Source organism: Oncorhynchus mykiss, chromosome 4 (genome assembly GCF_057628025.1).
Source record: "Oncorhynchus mykiss isolate SJ-2025 chromosome 4, ASM5762802v1, whole genome shotgun sequence".
Taxonomy (NCBI): Eukaryota; Metazoa; Chordata; class Actinopteri; order Salmoniformes; family Salmonidae; genus Oncorhynchus; species Oncorhynchus mykiss.
Window position 1 is genome coordinate 22,620,514 of NC_143025.1, and position 16,777 is coordinate 22,637,290.

Sequence of the window (16,777 nt, forward strand, 5' to 3'; positions counted from 1 at the left end):
CTGTATTTATTTGGACAGTGAAGCTAAAATGTTTTAATTTCTCTTCAACTCCAGCATTTTGGATTTGAGATAAAACCAATTATATGAGGTGACAACAGAATGTCACCTTTTATTGGATGGCATGTTCATACATATCTGTTTTACCTTTAAGAAATGAAATCACTTTATGTATCTAGTCCCCCCATTTGAAGAAGTCATAAGTATTTGGACAAATTCACATATAGTGTATTGCCAATAACGGAAGGTTAGCATGTTTTGGGGGGTATGATCTTTGTGCCTCTAACTTGAGAACTCATAATTATAATAATGGTAGCATCCACATTAATGTGGAAGTGCTAAACATATTCTATTCTTATTTACAATCAAAGTGACTTCAAAATGACACAAAACATGATTCACCTTTCTGTTCTTATTGGGCAAAATAAATCGGAAACACATCCAAACCAAATTGCAAATACATCCAACAAGTTTGTAGAGTCACAAGCTTGATGTAGTCATTGTGTGCTAGGAATATGGGACCAAACACTACAGTGTAGTCCAAATATTTATGACTTCTTCAAATGGCAGGACTAAATATATAAAGTGCATTCATTTCTAAACAGTAATACAGATACTGTATGAAAATATCCTCAAATAAAAGTTGAAATTCTGTACCGTCATCTCATGAAACATTTGATCTCAAATCCAAAATGCCGGATAAAGAGAGAACATTTATTTTTTAGCTTAACTGTCCAAATAAATACGGAGGGGAGTTAATGACAGTGTGGACGGCCATCCGACCAAAAGCAGTAGGCGTATGCAAATGTTTATCTAATTACTATGTATGTATGTGTGTTCTTGCTTACTATACATACACACACAGGAGCTTGTGTGTCTGTGAATCTGTGTTTAATTCATCCTATGAGGCCATCAGCTGTTAGTGACGTCAGGTTTATGTTGTTACCTGCCATTACATTCACTACATACCGCTATCATTCCCCCTCCTGTCTCAGTGATTTACTCACCCCAGCGTGTTATTGATTCATAGCTGAGCCTCCCCAGCTCTCTGGGGTGAAAAACCCAAAGAACGGATGAAACCCAGTTAAGTCAAATCAAGTGAAACTTTATTTCTCGCATGCACAGAATACAACAAGTGTAGACCACCGTGAAATACTTACTTACAAGACCTTAACCAACAGTGCAGTTCAAGAAGTGTTTGTTAAGAAAATATTTACCAAATAAAGTATAAAATTATAAAAAGTAACACAATAAAATAACAATAACAAGGCTATATACAGGAGGTACCGGTACCGAGTCAATGTGCGTGGGTACAGGTTAGTCGAGGTAATTTGTACATGTAGGTACAGTTGAAGTCGGAAGTTTACATACACCCTAGCCAAATACATTCGAACTCTGTTTTTCAACAATTAATCTTAGTAAAAATGTCCTGTCTTAGGTCAGTTAGGATCAACACTTTTTTTTAAGAATGTGAAATGTCAGAATAATAGTAGTGAAAATAAATATTTTCAGCTTTTATTTCTTTCATCACATTCCCAGTGGGTCAGAAGTTTACATACACTTAATTAGTATTTGGTAGCATTGCCTTTAAATTGTTTGACTTGGGTCAAACATTTTGGGTAGCCTTCCACAAGCTTCTCACTATAAGTTGGGTGAATTGTGGCCCATTCCTCCTGACAGAGCTGGTGTAACTGAGTCAGGTTTGCTCGCACACAGTTTTTCAGTTCTGCCCACAAATCTTCTATAGGATTGAGGTCATGGCTTTGTGATGGCCACTCCAATACCTTGACTTTGTTTTCCTTAAGCCATTTTGCCACAACTTTGGAAGTATGCTTGGGGTCATTGTCCATTTGGAAGACCCATTTGCGACCAAGCTTTAACTTCCTGACTGATGTATTGAGATGTTGCTTCAATATATCCACATAATTTTCCATCCTCATGATGCCATCTATTTTTGAAGTGCACCAGTCCCTCCTAGAGTCCCTCCCCGTGTGGCACGGTTGGGATGGTGTTCTTCGGCTTCCAAAAAGTACGATCTTTGTCCCCATGTGCAGTTGCTAACCGTAGTCTGGCTTTTTTATGGCGGTTTTGGAGCAGTGGCTTCTTCCTTGCTGAGCGGCCTTTCAGGTTATGTTGATATAGGACTCGTTTTACTGTGGATATAGATACTTTTGTACCTGTTTCCTCCAGCATCTTCACAAGGTCCTTTGCTGTTGTTCTGGGATTGATTTGCACTTTTCGCACTAAAGTACATTCATCTCTAGGAGACAAAACGCGCCTTCTTCCTGAGCGGTATGACGGCTGTGTGATCCCATGGTGTTTATACTTGCGTACTATTGTTTGTACAGATGAACGTGGTACCTTCAGGCGTTTGGAAATTTCTCCCAAGGATGAACCAGACGGTCTACAATTTCTTTTCTGAGGTCTTGGCCGATTTCTTTTGATTTTCCCATGTTGTGAAGCAAAGAGGCACTGCGTTTTTAGATATGCCTTGAAATACATCCACAGGTACACCTCCAATTGACTCAAATGATGTCAATTAGCCTATCAGAAGCTTCTAAAGCCATGACATAATTTTCTGGAATTTTCCAAGCTATTTAAAGGCACAGTCAACTTAGTGTAACTTCTGACCCACTGGAATTGTGATACAGTGAATTATAAGTTAAGTAATGTGTCTATCAACAATTGTTGGAAAAATGACTTGTGTCATGCATTAAGTAGATGTCCTAACCGACTTGCCAAAACTATAGTTTGTTAACAAGAAAGGTGTGGAGTGTTTGAAATAGGGTTTTAAAGACTGCATCCTAAGTGTATGTAAATTTCCGACTTCAACTGTAGGTGTGAAGTGACTGCATAGATAATAAACAGCGGGTAGCAGCATTGTTCAAAAAACAAATGGAGGGGGGAGGGTGTCAATATAAATAGTCCAGTGGCCATTTGATTAATTGTTCAGCAGTCTTATGGCTTGGGGGTAGAAGCTGTTAAGGAGACGTTTGGTCCTAGATGCTCCGGCACTGCTTGCCGTGCGGTAGCAGAGAAAACAGTATATGACTTGGGTGACTGGAGTCAATTTTATGGGCTTTCCTCTGACACCGCCTATTATATAGGTCCTGGATGGAAGGAAGCTTGGCCTCAGTGATGTACTGAGCCGTATGGTCAGATGCCGAGCAGTTGCCATACCAGGCAGTGATGCAACCGGTCAGGATGCTCTTGATGGTGCAGCTGTAAAACTTTTTGAGGATCTGGGGACCCATGCCAAATTTCAGTCTCTTGAAGGGGAAAAGGTGTTGTCATGCTTCACGACTGTCTCGACTCGCTCCACTACAGCTCCGTTGATGTTAATGGGGGTCTGTTCGGCCTGCCTTTTCCTGTAATCCACAATCATCTCCTTTGTCTTGCTCACACTGAGGGAGAGGTTGTTGTCCTGGCACCACACTGCCAGGTGTCTGACCTCCTCCCTATAGGCTGTCTCATTGTTGTCGGTTATCAGGCATGTCACTGTTGTGTCGTCAGCACACTTTATTTGACTCTTTTCAAACTGGAAACCACATATCCTGAGGCTGCATTCATTGTAGCTGGGGATTTTAACAAGGCTAATCTGAAAACAAGACTCCCTAAATTGTATCAGCATATCGATTGCGCAACCAGGGCTGGTATAACCTTGGATCATTGCTATTCTAACTTCCGCGACGCATATAAGGCCCTCCCCCGCCCTCCTTTCGGAAAAGCTGACCACGACTCCATTTTGTTGCTCCCTGCCTACAGACAGAAGCTAAAACAAGAAGCTCCCGCGCTCAGGTCTGTACAACGCTGGTCCGACCGATCTGATTCCACGCTCCAAGACGGCTTCCATCACGTGGACTGGGATATGTTCCGCACTGCGTCCAACAACAACATTGACGAATACGCTGATTCGGTGAGCGAGTTCATTAGAACATGCATTGAAGATGTCGTTCCCATAGCAACGATTAAAACATTCCCAAACCAGAAACCGTGGATTGATGGCAGCATTCGCGTGAAACTGAAAGCACAAACCACTGCTTTTAAACAGGGCAAGGTGACCGGAAACATGGCCGAATACAAACAGTGTAGCTATTCCCTCCGCAAGGCAATCAAACAAGCTAAGCGTCAGTATAGAGACAAAGTCGCAATTCAACGCCTCAGACACAAGAGGTATGTGGCAGGGTCTACAGTCAATCACGGATTACAAAAAGAAAACCAGCCCCGTCATGGACTAGGATGTCTTGCTCCCAGGCAGACTAAATAACTTTTTTGCCCGCTCTGAGGACAATACAGTGCCACTGACACGGCCCGCAACCAAAACATGCGGACTCTCCTTCACTGCAGCCGACGTGAGTAAAATATTTAAATGTATTAACCCTCGCAAGGCTGCAGGCCCAGACGGCATCCCCAGCCGCGCCCTCAGAGCATGCGCAGACCAGTTGGCTGGTGTGTTTACGGACATATTCAATCAATCCTTATCCCAGTCTGCTGTTCCCACATGCTTCAAGAGGGCCACCATTGTTCCTGTTCCCAAGAAAGCTAAGGTAACTAAGCTAAACGACTACTGCCCCGTAGCACTCACTTCCGTCATCATGAAGTGTTTTGAGAGACTAGTCAAGGACCATATCACCTCCACCCTACCTGACACCCTAGACCCACTCCAATTTGCTTACCACCCAAATAGGTCCACAGACGATGCAATCTCAACCACACTGCACACTGCCCTAACCCTTCTCGACCCCGCCCTGTGCAACTGGGTACTGGACTTCCTGACGGGCCGCACCCAGGTGGTGAGGGTAGGTAACAACATCTCCACCCCGCTGATCCTCAACACTGGGGCCCCACAAGGGTGCGTTCTGAGCCCTCTCCTGTACTCCCTGTTCACCCACGACTGCGTGGCCATAAACGCCTCCAACTCAATCATCAAGTTTGCGGACGACACTACAGTGGTAGGCTTGATTACCAACAACGACGAGACGGCCTACAGGGAGGAGGTGAGGGCCCTCGGAGTGTGGTGTCAGGAAAATGACCTCACACTCAACGTCAACAAAACTAAGGAGATGATTGTGGACTTCAGGAAACAGCATAGGGAGCACCCCCCTATCAACATCGATGGGACAGTAGTAGAGAGGGTAGCAAGTTTTAAGTTCCTCGGCGTACACATCACAGACAAACTGAATTGGTCCACCCATACAGACAGCATCGTGAAGAAGGCGCAGCAGCGCCTCTTCAACCTCAGGAGGCTGAAGAAATTCGGCTTGTCACCAAAAGCACTCACAAACTTCTACAGACGCACAATCGAGAGCATCCTGTCGGGCTGTATCACCGCCTGGTACGGCAATTGCTCCGCCCACAACCGTAAGGCTCTCCAGAGGGTAGTGAGGTCTGCACAACGCATCACCGGGGGCAAACTACCTGCCCTCCAGGACACCTACACCACCGATGTCACAGGAAGGCCATAAAGGACAACAACCACCCGAGCCACTGCCTGTTCACCCCACTATCATCCAGAAGGGGAGGTCAGTACAGGTGCATCAAAGCAGGGACCGAGAGACTGAAAAACAGCTTCTATCTCAAGGCCATCAGACTGTTAAACAGCCACCACTAACATTGAGTGGCTGCTGCCAACACACTGACTTAACTCCAGCCACTTTAATAATGGGAATTGATGAAAATGTATGTAAAATATATCACTAGCCACTTTAAACAATGCTACTTAATATAATGTTTACATACCCTAACATTATTAATTTCATATGTATATGTATATTCTGTATTCTATATCATCTACTGCATCTTTATGTAATACATGTATCACTAGCCACTTTAAACTATGCCACTTTGTTTACATACCCTACATTACTCATCTCATATGTATACACACACACACACCATCTACTGCATCTTGCCTATGCCGTTCTGTACCATCACTCATTCATATCTTTATGTACATATTCTTTATCCCTTTACACTTGTGTGTATAAGGTAGTAGTTTTGGAATTGTTAGGTTAGATTACTTGGTTGGTTATTACTGCATTGTCGGAACTAGAAGCACAAGCATTTCGCTACACTCGCATTAACATCTGCATGTGACAAATACATTTGATTTGATTTGATTTTAATGATGCTGTTGGAGTCATGTTTGGCCATGCAGTCGTGGGTGAACAGGGAGTACAGGAGGGGACTAAGTACACACCCCTGAGGGGTCCCAGTGTTGAGGATCAGCGTGGCAGATGTGTTGTTGCCTACCCTTACCACTTGGGGGCGGCCCGTCAGGAAGTCCAGGATCCAGTTGCAGAGGGAGGTGTTTAGTCCCAGGGTCCTTAGCATAGTGATGAGCTTCGTGGGTACTATGGTGTTAAACGCTGAGCTGTAGTCAATGAACAGCATTCTCACATAGATGTGGAGTGCGATTGAGATTGCATCATCTGTGGATCTGTTGGGGCGGTATGCGAATTGGAGTGGATCTAGGGTATCCGGCAGGATGCTGTTGATGTGAGCTATGACCAGCCATTCAAAGCACTTCATGGCTACAGACGTGAGTGCTACGGGGGTAATCATTTAGGCAGGTTACCTTCACTTTCTTGGGCACAGGGACTATAGTCGTCTGCTTGAAATATGTAGGTATTGCAGACTCGGTCAGGGAGAGGTTGAAAATGTCAGTGAAGACACTTGCCAGTTGGTCCGGACATGCTTTGAGTACACTTCCTGGTAATCCATCTGGCCCTGTGGCTTTGTGAATGTTTACCTGTTTAAAGTTCTTGCTCAAATCGGCTACCGAGAGCGTTCTTGTGCATGATTCAGTGTTGCTTGCCTCGAAGCGAGCATAAAAGGCTGGCTTCTGGGTTAAGCGTCATTGTGTCTTGAAGCAGTGTTGCTCGGCTGGGTTGTGTTTCGGAGGACGTACGGCTCTCGATATTCTCTCAAGAGTCCGTACAGGAGTTTCAGCGATGGGACAAGACTATAACTACCATGAAATTGGGGAGAAAATAAATAAATAATAAACAATAAAAAAAATCCATGACTTCTGGTTGGGATAAGTATGTACGGTCACTGTGGGGACAACATCGTAGATGCACTTATTGATGAAGCCGATGACTGAGGTGGTATACTCCTCAATGCCCTTGGATGAATCCCGGAACATATTCCAGTCTGTGCTAGCTAAACAGTCCTGTAACATAGTATCTGACCACTTCCGTATTGAGCGAGTCACTGGTACTTCCTGCTTTAGTTTTTGCTTGGACGAAGGAATCAGGAGGATAGAATTATGGTCAGATTTGCAAAATGGAGGGTGGGGGAGAGTTTTGTATGCATCTCTATGTGTGGAGTAAAGGTGGTCTAGAGTTTTTTTCCTTTGGTTGCACATATGACATGCTGGTAGAAATGATGTAAAACGGATTTGAAGTTATTCTGTGACAAAGTTGTTTTCACGTATTTACTGTATACATTCATGTTTTGTCTCCCTGTTTTGTGTGTGTTACCTGTCAGTAGCAATGGAGGATCCTGAGAGGAGGAAGGGGAGGACCATCCTCCTCAGTGAATTTCATACAAATAAAAATGGGAAAACATTGACAAAGTTACCCTTTCTAGATTAAACTATACTAAATATATTCGCATGTCACCAAATAATTGATTAAAACACACTGTTTTGCAATGAAGGTCTATAGTAGCCTCAACAGCACTCTGTAGGGTAGCACAGCTAGCTTCCGTCCTCCTCTTTGTACTTTGACTTCAATACAAATCCTTGGAGGCTTGTTTCTCACCCCCTTCCATAGACTTACACAGTAATTATGAACACTTCCGGAGGACGTCCTCCAACCTATCAGAGTTCTTGCAGCATGAACTGACATGTTGTCCACCCAATCAAAGAATCAGAGAATTAATCTAGTTCTGAAAGCATAAGCTACAGTTAGCTAGCACTGCAGTGCATACAATGTGGTGAGTAGTTGACTCAAAGACAGAGAAAGACAATGGTTGAACAGTTTTCAAATACATTTTTTCAAAAATGAAGGAGAAGCAAGGGAGAGAGAAAGAGAGAGATTTCATTAAAAAAAATAACTTTCAGTTTTATTTCCTTAGCTAGTAAATGCAGCTGGCTAGTTTAGTTACTCAAACACCTGGCTCAAACAGAGGGATGCTATGTTAGCTAGTTGGCTATGAATATACAACACAACACTGGAACTCTTCCAAGTCAAGGTAAGCTTTTGGTTTTATTAATTTATTGCCACCGGTCTAACTGCTTACTAACTATACACTGTAAGGTTTCTGCGTGATTGTAGCGGGTTTACTAACACTTTAGTTATATTAGCTATGTTGACTAGGTTGTTACTTTAGCTAATATAGCTAATGATGTAGGCTGTGTGTAGCGGTTATGTCATGGATTTGCTTGAAACGTTTTTCCTCCTGGTCACATACAGCAGATGTGTTGTTCATTGAAGTCCACAAACGAAGGGAAATGGTGAAAGGAGGAGAGTGCATAGTAGCTTGAATGAATACAACGTGGCTGCTATGAAAGTGAACTGTATTTATGCATGATCTGTGGTGTATTCATTTCACCAATTCTGTTGAAAAACATTTCTTAAACGGAAGCAAACAAAACGGGGATAGAAATACCAGAATTTGTCCAATAGAAACTCTTGTTTGCAACTGTTGGACTAATGATTACATCCTAGATAAGCTAGATACAGGCAAGAGTGTGCAAGGCGGTATTGAATGTGTCACTGTATGTCATCTAAAATGTTTCTCTTGACCTGTGTGCACTTACTTTGTAAACTTTCTTTCATAGGCTAGGTTGTAGCAACCTCATGATGGGTATAGGGAAATTTGAGTATCATGTAGTACCCTAAACCTATCTACGTTACATTGAACTGGGTGAATGGAATATGAATGACAGTCATCCAAAATGCAATAATACAAATAAGGCCATGCTCATGAAAAAAATATATATATCTTCCTCCTTCATCATAAACGGCACTGACCGCCACTGGTCAGTAGCAAGTGCAAGGTTTTGTAGATCTCCTGGAACAGAGCTGTGTGTTTGTATATGTGTGTGTGCGCACAAAAGTCTGTGTGTGTCTGTCTTTGTGTTTTAGGATACCTCACTCCCTCTGTCTTTATCTACATCTTCTCGTTCTTTCCCTCTCTACCTCTTTGTCTTGACAGCAGCAGCTCTATCTGGTTTCTTTCTCTGTCTCCCTCTGCAGATGAGAGAGTGGACGTGGCCAGCACTCATGTTCCTTTTGGGAAGAGCCCAGCAGTCAGGGAGCCCCCATGGCACGTCCCCACTGCCCAACCCCCACCACAGGTAGCTGTGAGAGCTGCGGGTCACACCCCAACACCCCACCCAGCTATCACCATCACCCTCATCCTCCTGTCTGCCCTGGCGTTACCATGGCACCCACTCTGAAACCCCCTCCGCTAATCACACCGACTGAGCACACATGAGAGGTGGGGAGCATTCACAAGAAGGAAAAGCAGGAAGCGGAGGATGAGAAAAAGGACAAGAGGAGGAGCTCGCCAGCGAACCTGTTGCTTTCCCTCAGCTGCTCCCTGTTTGTTAGTGGGAGCCGGGCTGCATGGCTGTGTTTGTGCGATGTGGGATGTGTCTCATAAAATCTCTCTTTCCCTTGCTGCCTTCTCCACTGCTGCCTTCTCCACTGCTTTTTCCTCACTGCCTCCTCCTCTCTGGTTCTCTGGACTGCCTGGTCTGTCGACCATCAGATGTGGCCAGCTACACATCCCACTGCTCTCTAGTAGGGACAACCATGGTTCTGGTGGTTCTCCTGTGGTCCTTAGATTTAGGAACAGTAAAGTTCACAAACAGTGCTGAACTGAAGAATGTAATCAGGCCCTAAAAAGACATCATCTCTCCTCACCTCTCTACACGCAAAGTCAACCGTCATGTTCTCTGGGGTCTCTCCATTTGTTACTTAGTTTGCATTTGATTATGCCACCTGTTAATAGTCACCGAGCATACTATACATGTTTATATGGTCCCATGTGGGACTTATATTGTGTATTAATGTGTGGGTATTTGTTTGTGTGTTTATTTACCTATATTTACATCTACATGTTTCGTGAAAAAGTATTTGCCCTTTTCTGATTCTCTATTTTTGCATATTTTTGATACTAAATGTTATCAGATCTTCAACCAAAAGCTAATGTTAGATAAAGGGAACCTGAGTTTACAAATAACAAAAACATTTATACTTATGTTATTTATTTAATTAACAAAGTTATGCAACACCCAATTCCCCTGTGTGAAAGGTAATTGCCCCCTTACACTCAATAACTGGTTCTGCCACCTTAAGCTGCAATGACTGCAACCAGATGCTTCCTGTAGTTGTTGATCAGTCTCTCACATCGCTGTGGAGGAATGTTAGCCCACTTTTGCATGCAGAACTGCTTTAACGCAGCGACATTTGTGAGTTTTCAAGCATGAACTGCTCGGTTCAAGTCCTGTCACAACATCTCAATAGGGATTAGCTCTGGACTTTGACTAGGCCATTCCAAAACTTCAAATTTGTTGCATTTTAGCCATTTTCATGTAGACTTGATTGTGTGTTTTGGATCATTGTCTTACTGAATGACCCAGCTGCACTTCAGCTTCAGCTCGCAGATGGATAGCCTGACATTCTCCTGTAGAATTCTCTGATACAGAGCAGAATTCATTGTTCCTTCTATTAAGGCATGTCATCCAAGTCCTGAGGCAGCAAAGCATCCCCAAACCATCACACTACCACCTCTATGCTTGACCATTGGTATGAGGTTCTAACTGTGGAATGCAGTGTTTGGTTTTTGCCAGGCATAATGGGACCCATGTCGTCCAAAAAGTTGACTCAAGTAAAAAGCACCTGTGTCATGTCCTGACCATAGAAAGCCTTTATTTTCTATGATGGAGTAGGTCAGGGCGTGACTGGGGGGTGTCCTAGTTTATTATTTCTATGTGTAGTCTAGTTTTTGTATTTCTTTGTTGGCCTGGTATGGTTCCCAATTAGAGGCAGCTGTCTATCGTTGTCTCTGATTGGGGATCATATTTAGGTAGCTTTTTTTCCCACCTGTTGTTTGTGGGATCTTGTTTTTGTATTGTTGCTTTTGAGCCCTACAAGGCTGTACGTTTGTTTGTTTCTCTTTATTGTTTTGTTGCTGGTTCACATTTAAAATAAATATGATGAACCCAAATCACGCTGCGCCTTGGTCTACCCATTATGACGATCGTTACAACCTGGAAGCACCTGGATGAATATCAAGACTCTTGGAATAATGTTCTATGGATAGATGATTTAAAAGTATAACTTTTTGGATGACATGGTTCCCATTATGCCTGGCAAAAACCAAACACTGCATTCCACAGTTAGAACCATGTACCAACGGTCAAGCATAGAGGTGGTAGTGTGATGGTTTGGGGATGCTTTGCTGCCTCAGGACTTAGATCCATGTAATTGTTGTGTTATTTGTTCACTCAGGTTCCCTTGATCTAATATTAAGTTTTAGTTGAAGATTTGATAATTCATTATAAAAATGATGCAAAAGTAGAGACAAATAGAAAGGGGGAAAATACTTTTTCACGGCCCTATGTGTTTCTTTACCTATCATTTTCCTTCATTTTAAAACTTGCAATAATGGCTTGTACAGTACTAGAACTGACCTACTAGACAAATGTAAATACACATATTTATGTAAATATACAGTTTGTACTGTATAAGGATAGGATGACAAGGGCTTAATTGGAGTTGTTGCTGTGGAAATATAAACTTCACCATATTATTTTGCTCGTGTGTTTTGATTGGCCCAAACCCGAAAATATGTTCCCACACACTGACATCCTAGTTAACCTGCATCCATTGCATCGAGATCACCTCTATAATTAGGGCAAGTGTATACATGTATATATTTGAAGTCGCACACAATGCTTATTCATCTATGTTACATGTTTTATTACAGACGTTGCTCACTTTAAAGGGATGCTGCAAACACCTCCACCCTGCATGAAATTTTAGGTTTACCGATAAGCAAGTGTGTTTAACCTAGCCTAGTAAGGAAATAATAGCTGCATAAACAAATTGCCTACAACTCAATAAAGACCACACATGAAAAAATATAACAGTTCACTATAGAATAATACACTATAGAATTCTATATTATACTGTAGAATACTATACTACACACTAGATATTATCACGTTAGCCGATGTGATATGTATTGCGATTTTTACGATTCTCACGATTCTATATGTATTGCGATTCGATACTGTGATTTTATTGCAATTCGATGTTCCAAACATATTGCTTACCATATCTCTGCTGCAGATGGACAAGAGAGCCATGAGAACATGAGTTTCATCAGTCATGGAAATAAAAGTGCTGAATACAAATTGGCTCCCTATTTAAAAAGATGGAGAACAAGTTATGAAGGAAACACACTGGAGTTTTGGTGCAGGTACAGCCAACTAGCGCATAAATAATACTGCAATATTGTCAAAACGATACTATATGTATCATCAAAAATAATATCCCGATATGTAACAATATCAATTTTGTCCCCCATCACTACTACACACTGTAGTATCCCTCGATCATATGTAGTACTTACTATAGAATGTTGTAGTACACTGTAAAATACTAAAGTAGATACTACAGTATCCACGAAAAAAACACTAGTAAATACTACATTAATGTCAGCAAAAAACCCTTTTTAAACTATAGTAAATACTACAGTATCTTATTTGCATATACCCTGCCCATTCCCCTCCCCCATATCACAATTTTTGCCACCCATAAATGAGAAACCAACATTCTATTTATAGACCATACAGTATATTGTGTAACCTACAGGTTATTGTTCCTTACTATCCATTCAGACCCCAGTCCTACCTACCTACAGGTTATGGAAAATGTGCTCTTTAAGTATTTCTCCAGTATGTTTCCTGAAGGAGAAAGCCTCCACTTCTATGTTAAAGATAATTAAACAAAAACACTACAGTAAATACTAATACTAGTAATGTCTGCAAAAACACTACAGTATAGTACAGTCCACAAAAAACTACATTAATTACTACAGTATATGCTACAGTTCTTTTACTATACTATAGTTTACTGTAAATACTACAGCAAATACTACAGTGAATACTACAAAGTCTGCAAAAACACTACAGTGAATACTATAGTATTTATACCATAGTATACTTAAGCAATAAGTGTCCTTATGGTATATGACCAATATACCATGGCTAAGGGCCGACACAACGCGGTACCTAGATACTGCCTGTAGCTGTGGTATATTGGCCATATACCACAAACCCCAGAGGTGCCTTATTGCTATTATAAACTGGTTAACAACGTAATTAGAGCAGTAAAATGAAATGTTTTGTCATACCCGTGGTATACCACGGCTCTCAGACAATCAGCATTCAGGGCTCGAACCACCCAGTTTATAATTTTTAGGTGCGACTCCATGAAATCCATGTCTATCCATGTGGCTTTGAGCTGTTACTGGGAGACAGATTGTCCAATATTCTGCTATACTGGACAGCCATGTACCCTGTGACTCCCCTGTTGTTCTGAATGCCAGGTCCAGTGGTACATAATGTACCTCATCACTCCTTCTACGCTGCTTCTATACTTCTTTCAATGTCAATGTTATGATATGATGTGATCTTGCTTTGCAACCCCTTTAAAATGCTGTAAATGTTCAGAGCCATGTGAGTGGCGACAGGACTGATATACTAGACTGGCCCTTTATCTTAAACGGATGGAGCCTTTGTCTGTAGACTCGCATGGACATTTAATAAACATATAACAGTCAATCTGACCATGATGTGCCAGTCTCTCTTTGCTCTCTTTGAGATCGTGTGAGATTGCATGAAAGACTGATTTGTTTTCCTCAAACTGTTCAAAGTGTTTGTCGAGGTACTTAGCCAAGCTGTTTCTGAGATAGTGTGGTGAGTAAGCACATGTTTCATTTCCGTCATAGTCATGCCTAGCCAAACCATCAATTTGTGAACAATATCATTATTTTCTCACCAACTATGACAGTGTTTAATTTCCAACTCCAGTCCAGTACCCCCAACAGCACATGTTTGTTGTAGCGACAGACAAGCACACCCAATCATACCCTGATTCTGTTGGTGGTACTAGAGGACTGGAGTTAGGAAACACTGCACTATGAGACAGTGCCCTTGCAGTATTGATATGAATATTGATAAAGGAAGTTGAATCTTGTAGGACGAGACTATCAGGGAAAATTCCCTTCTCAAACAAAGGGATTTTCTACAGTATATTTCCAGTACTGTGCTGGTGATTCTGCATTGATTTGCCAAACAGTGCATGTCTGTGTTGTTTCTGCCACTTAGTGCCTCTTGAGCTAAGCTGGGCTAGGCTGAGCAGGGCAGGACTGGGCTGGGCAGGCTGCCGCTGCTCATTGCCCTCTGGCCCTTCACCGGATTACTGTGATTTGATTGGCAACGGCTGCTGCCAAGCCCCACAAGTTGGAGCCAATCACTGCCAGGCCCTGCTGGATAATAAATACATCTCTCACTGAATACCAAGTAACCGGTGAGGCAGAACCCACACCACAAGGAGAGACAGACAGAATTGATTTTGTCCACCCACACCAGACACGATCAGGACACGCAGGTTGAAATATCGAAACAAACTCTGAACCAACTATATTAATTTGGGGACAGGTCCAAAAGCATTAAACATTTAAGGCAATTTAGCTAGCTAGCTTGCTGTTCCTAGCTAATTTGTCCTGGGATATAAACATTGGGTTGGTATTTTCCCTGAAATAAACAAGGTCCTCTACTCAGACAATTAATACACAGATAAAAGGTTAAACCAAGTTTGTTTATAGTCATCTCTCCTCCTTCAGGCTTCTTCTTTGGACTTTATATGGCAGTTGGCAACCAATTTAAAGGTGCATTACCACCACCAACTGGATTGGAGTGTGGACCTCAGTTCATCTTTCAATCACCCACTTGGGTATATACTCCTAAAAACCAATGAGGAGATGGGAGAGGCCGGACTTACAGCGCGTCAAGCATCACAAATAAAACCGAGTTCTATTTTAGCGCCTAGCTACGCAGACGTTCGGAGTGCAATGATTGAATGAAATGTATGTGTACATTCCTTTTGTAACGCTTGCGCACGTGAAGGCGAGTGGTGTGGTCAGCATGTTATAGTAGGTCAAAGTGCAACTCTGCGTGGTCTGACAAGTATATAACTTACCCACGTTTGATCAAATTCACAAATGCTACAAAAACCTTGAATCTCGAAGGTGAAATCCGATTCCGACTTGTTATGAAACATGTAAAGGCAGAAAAAAAGTTAATTCATTTATGCCAATGGTTCAACTCAAGAGGTTATCTTAACATCTGATTTCTATGACACCATGGCTGGACCTGGAGCTTGGCCAAAACCACCGACTGTCCTTTCCAGGCCAGGTCACATACAGTTGAAGTTGGAAGTTTACATACACTTAGGTTGGAGTCATTAAAACTCATTTTTCAACCACTCCACAAATTTCTTTTTAACAAACTATAGTTTTGGCAAGTCGGTTAGGACATCTACTTTGTGCATGACACAAGTAATTTTTCCAACAATTGTTGGTAGACACATTATTTAACTTATAATTTACTGTATCACAATTCCAGTGGGTCAGAAGTTACACTAAGTTGACTGTGCCTTTAAACAGCTTGGAAAATTCCAGAAAATGATGTCATGGATTTAGAAGCTTCGGATAGGCTAACTGACATAATTTCAGTCAATTGGAGGTGTACCTGCGGATGTATTTCAAGGCCTATCTTCAAACTCAGTGCCTCTTTGCTTGACATCATGGGAAAATCAAAAGAAATCAGCCAAGACCTCAGAAAAAAATTTGTAAACCTCCACAAGTCTGGTTCATCCTTGGGAGAAATTTTTAAACGCCTGAAGGTACCATGTTCATCTGTACAAACAATAGTACGCAAGTATAAACCCCATGGCACCACGTAGCCGTCATACTGCTCAGGAAGGAGATGCGTTCTGTCTCCTAGAGATGAACGTACTTTGGTGCGAAAAGTGCAAATCAATCGCAGCTCAACAGCAAAGGACCTTGTGAAGATGCTGGAGGAAACAGGTACAAAGTATCTATGTCCACAGTAAAACGAGTCCTATTTCGACATAACCTGAAAGGCCACTCAGCAAGGAAGAAGCCACTGCTCCAAAACCACCATAATAAATGCCAGACTACGGTTTGCAACTGCACATGGGGACAAAGATTGTACTTTTTGGAGAAATGTCCTCTGGTCTGATGAAACAAAAATATAACTGTTTGGGCATAATGACCAACATTATGTTTGGAGGAAAAAGGGGGAGGCTTGCAAGCCTAAGAACACCATTCCAACAGGGAAGCAAGGGGGTGGCAGCATCATGTTGTGGGGGTACTTTGCTGCAGGAGGGACTGGTGCACTTCAAAAATAGATGGCATCATGAGGATGGAAGATTATGTGGATATATTGAGGCAACATCTCAAGACATCAGTCAGGAAGTTAAAGCTTGGTCGCAAATGGGTCTTCCAAATGGACAATGACCCCAAGCATACTTCCAAAGTTGTGGCAAAATGGCTTAAGGACAACAAAGTCAAGGTATTGGAGTGGCCATCAAAAAGCCCTGACCTCAATCCCATAGAAAATTTGTGGGCAGAACTGAAAGAGCGTGTGTGAGCAAGGAGGCCTACAAACCTGACTCATTTACACAAGCTCTGTCAGGAGGAATGTGCCAAAATTCACCCAACTTATTGT

General features: G+C 42.2%; 1 protein-coding gene across 1 annotated transcript in view; it reads left to right on the top strand.

Annotated features, from left to right (window-relative positions):
- LOC110521535 (glypican-5) overlaps positions 1 to 13,806 on the top strand; it is a 143,546-nt gene extending 129,740 nt beyond the window's left edge. The window contains exon 9 of the mRNA XM_021599137.3: positions 9,204 to 13,806. Within this exon, the coding sequence (XP_021454812.3) occupies positions 9,204 to 9,406 (203 nt within the window). The 3' untranslated portion in view covers positions 9,407 to 13,806. The remainder of the gene's footprint in view (positions 1 to 9,203) is intronic.
- Positions 13,807 to 16,777: the final 2,971 nt, after the last annotated feature.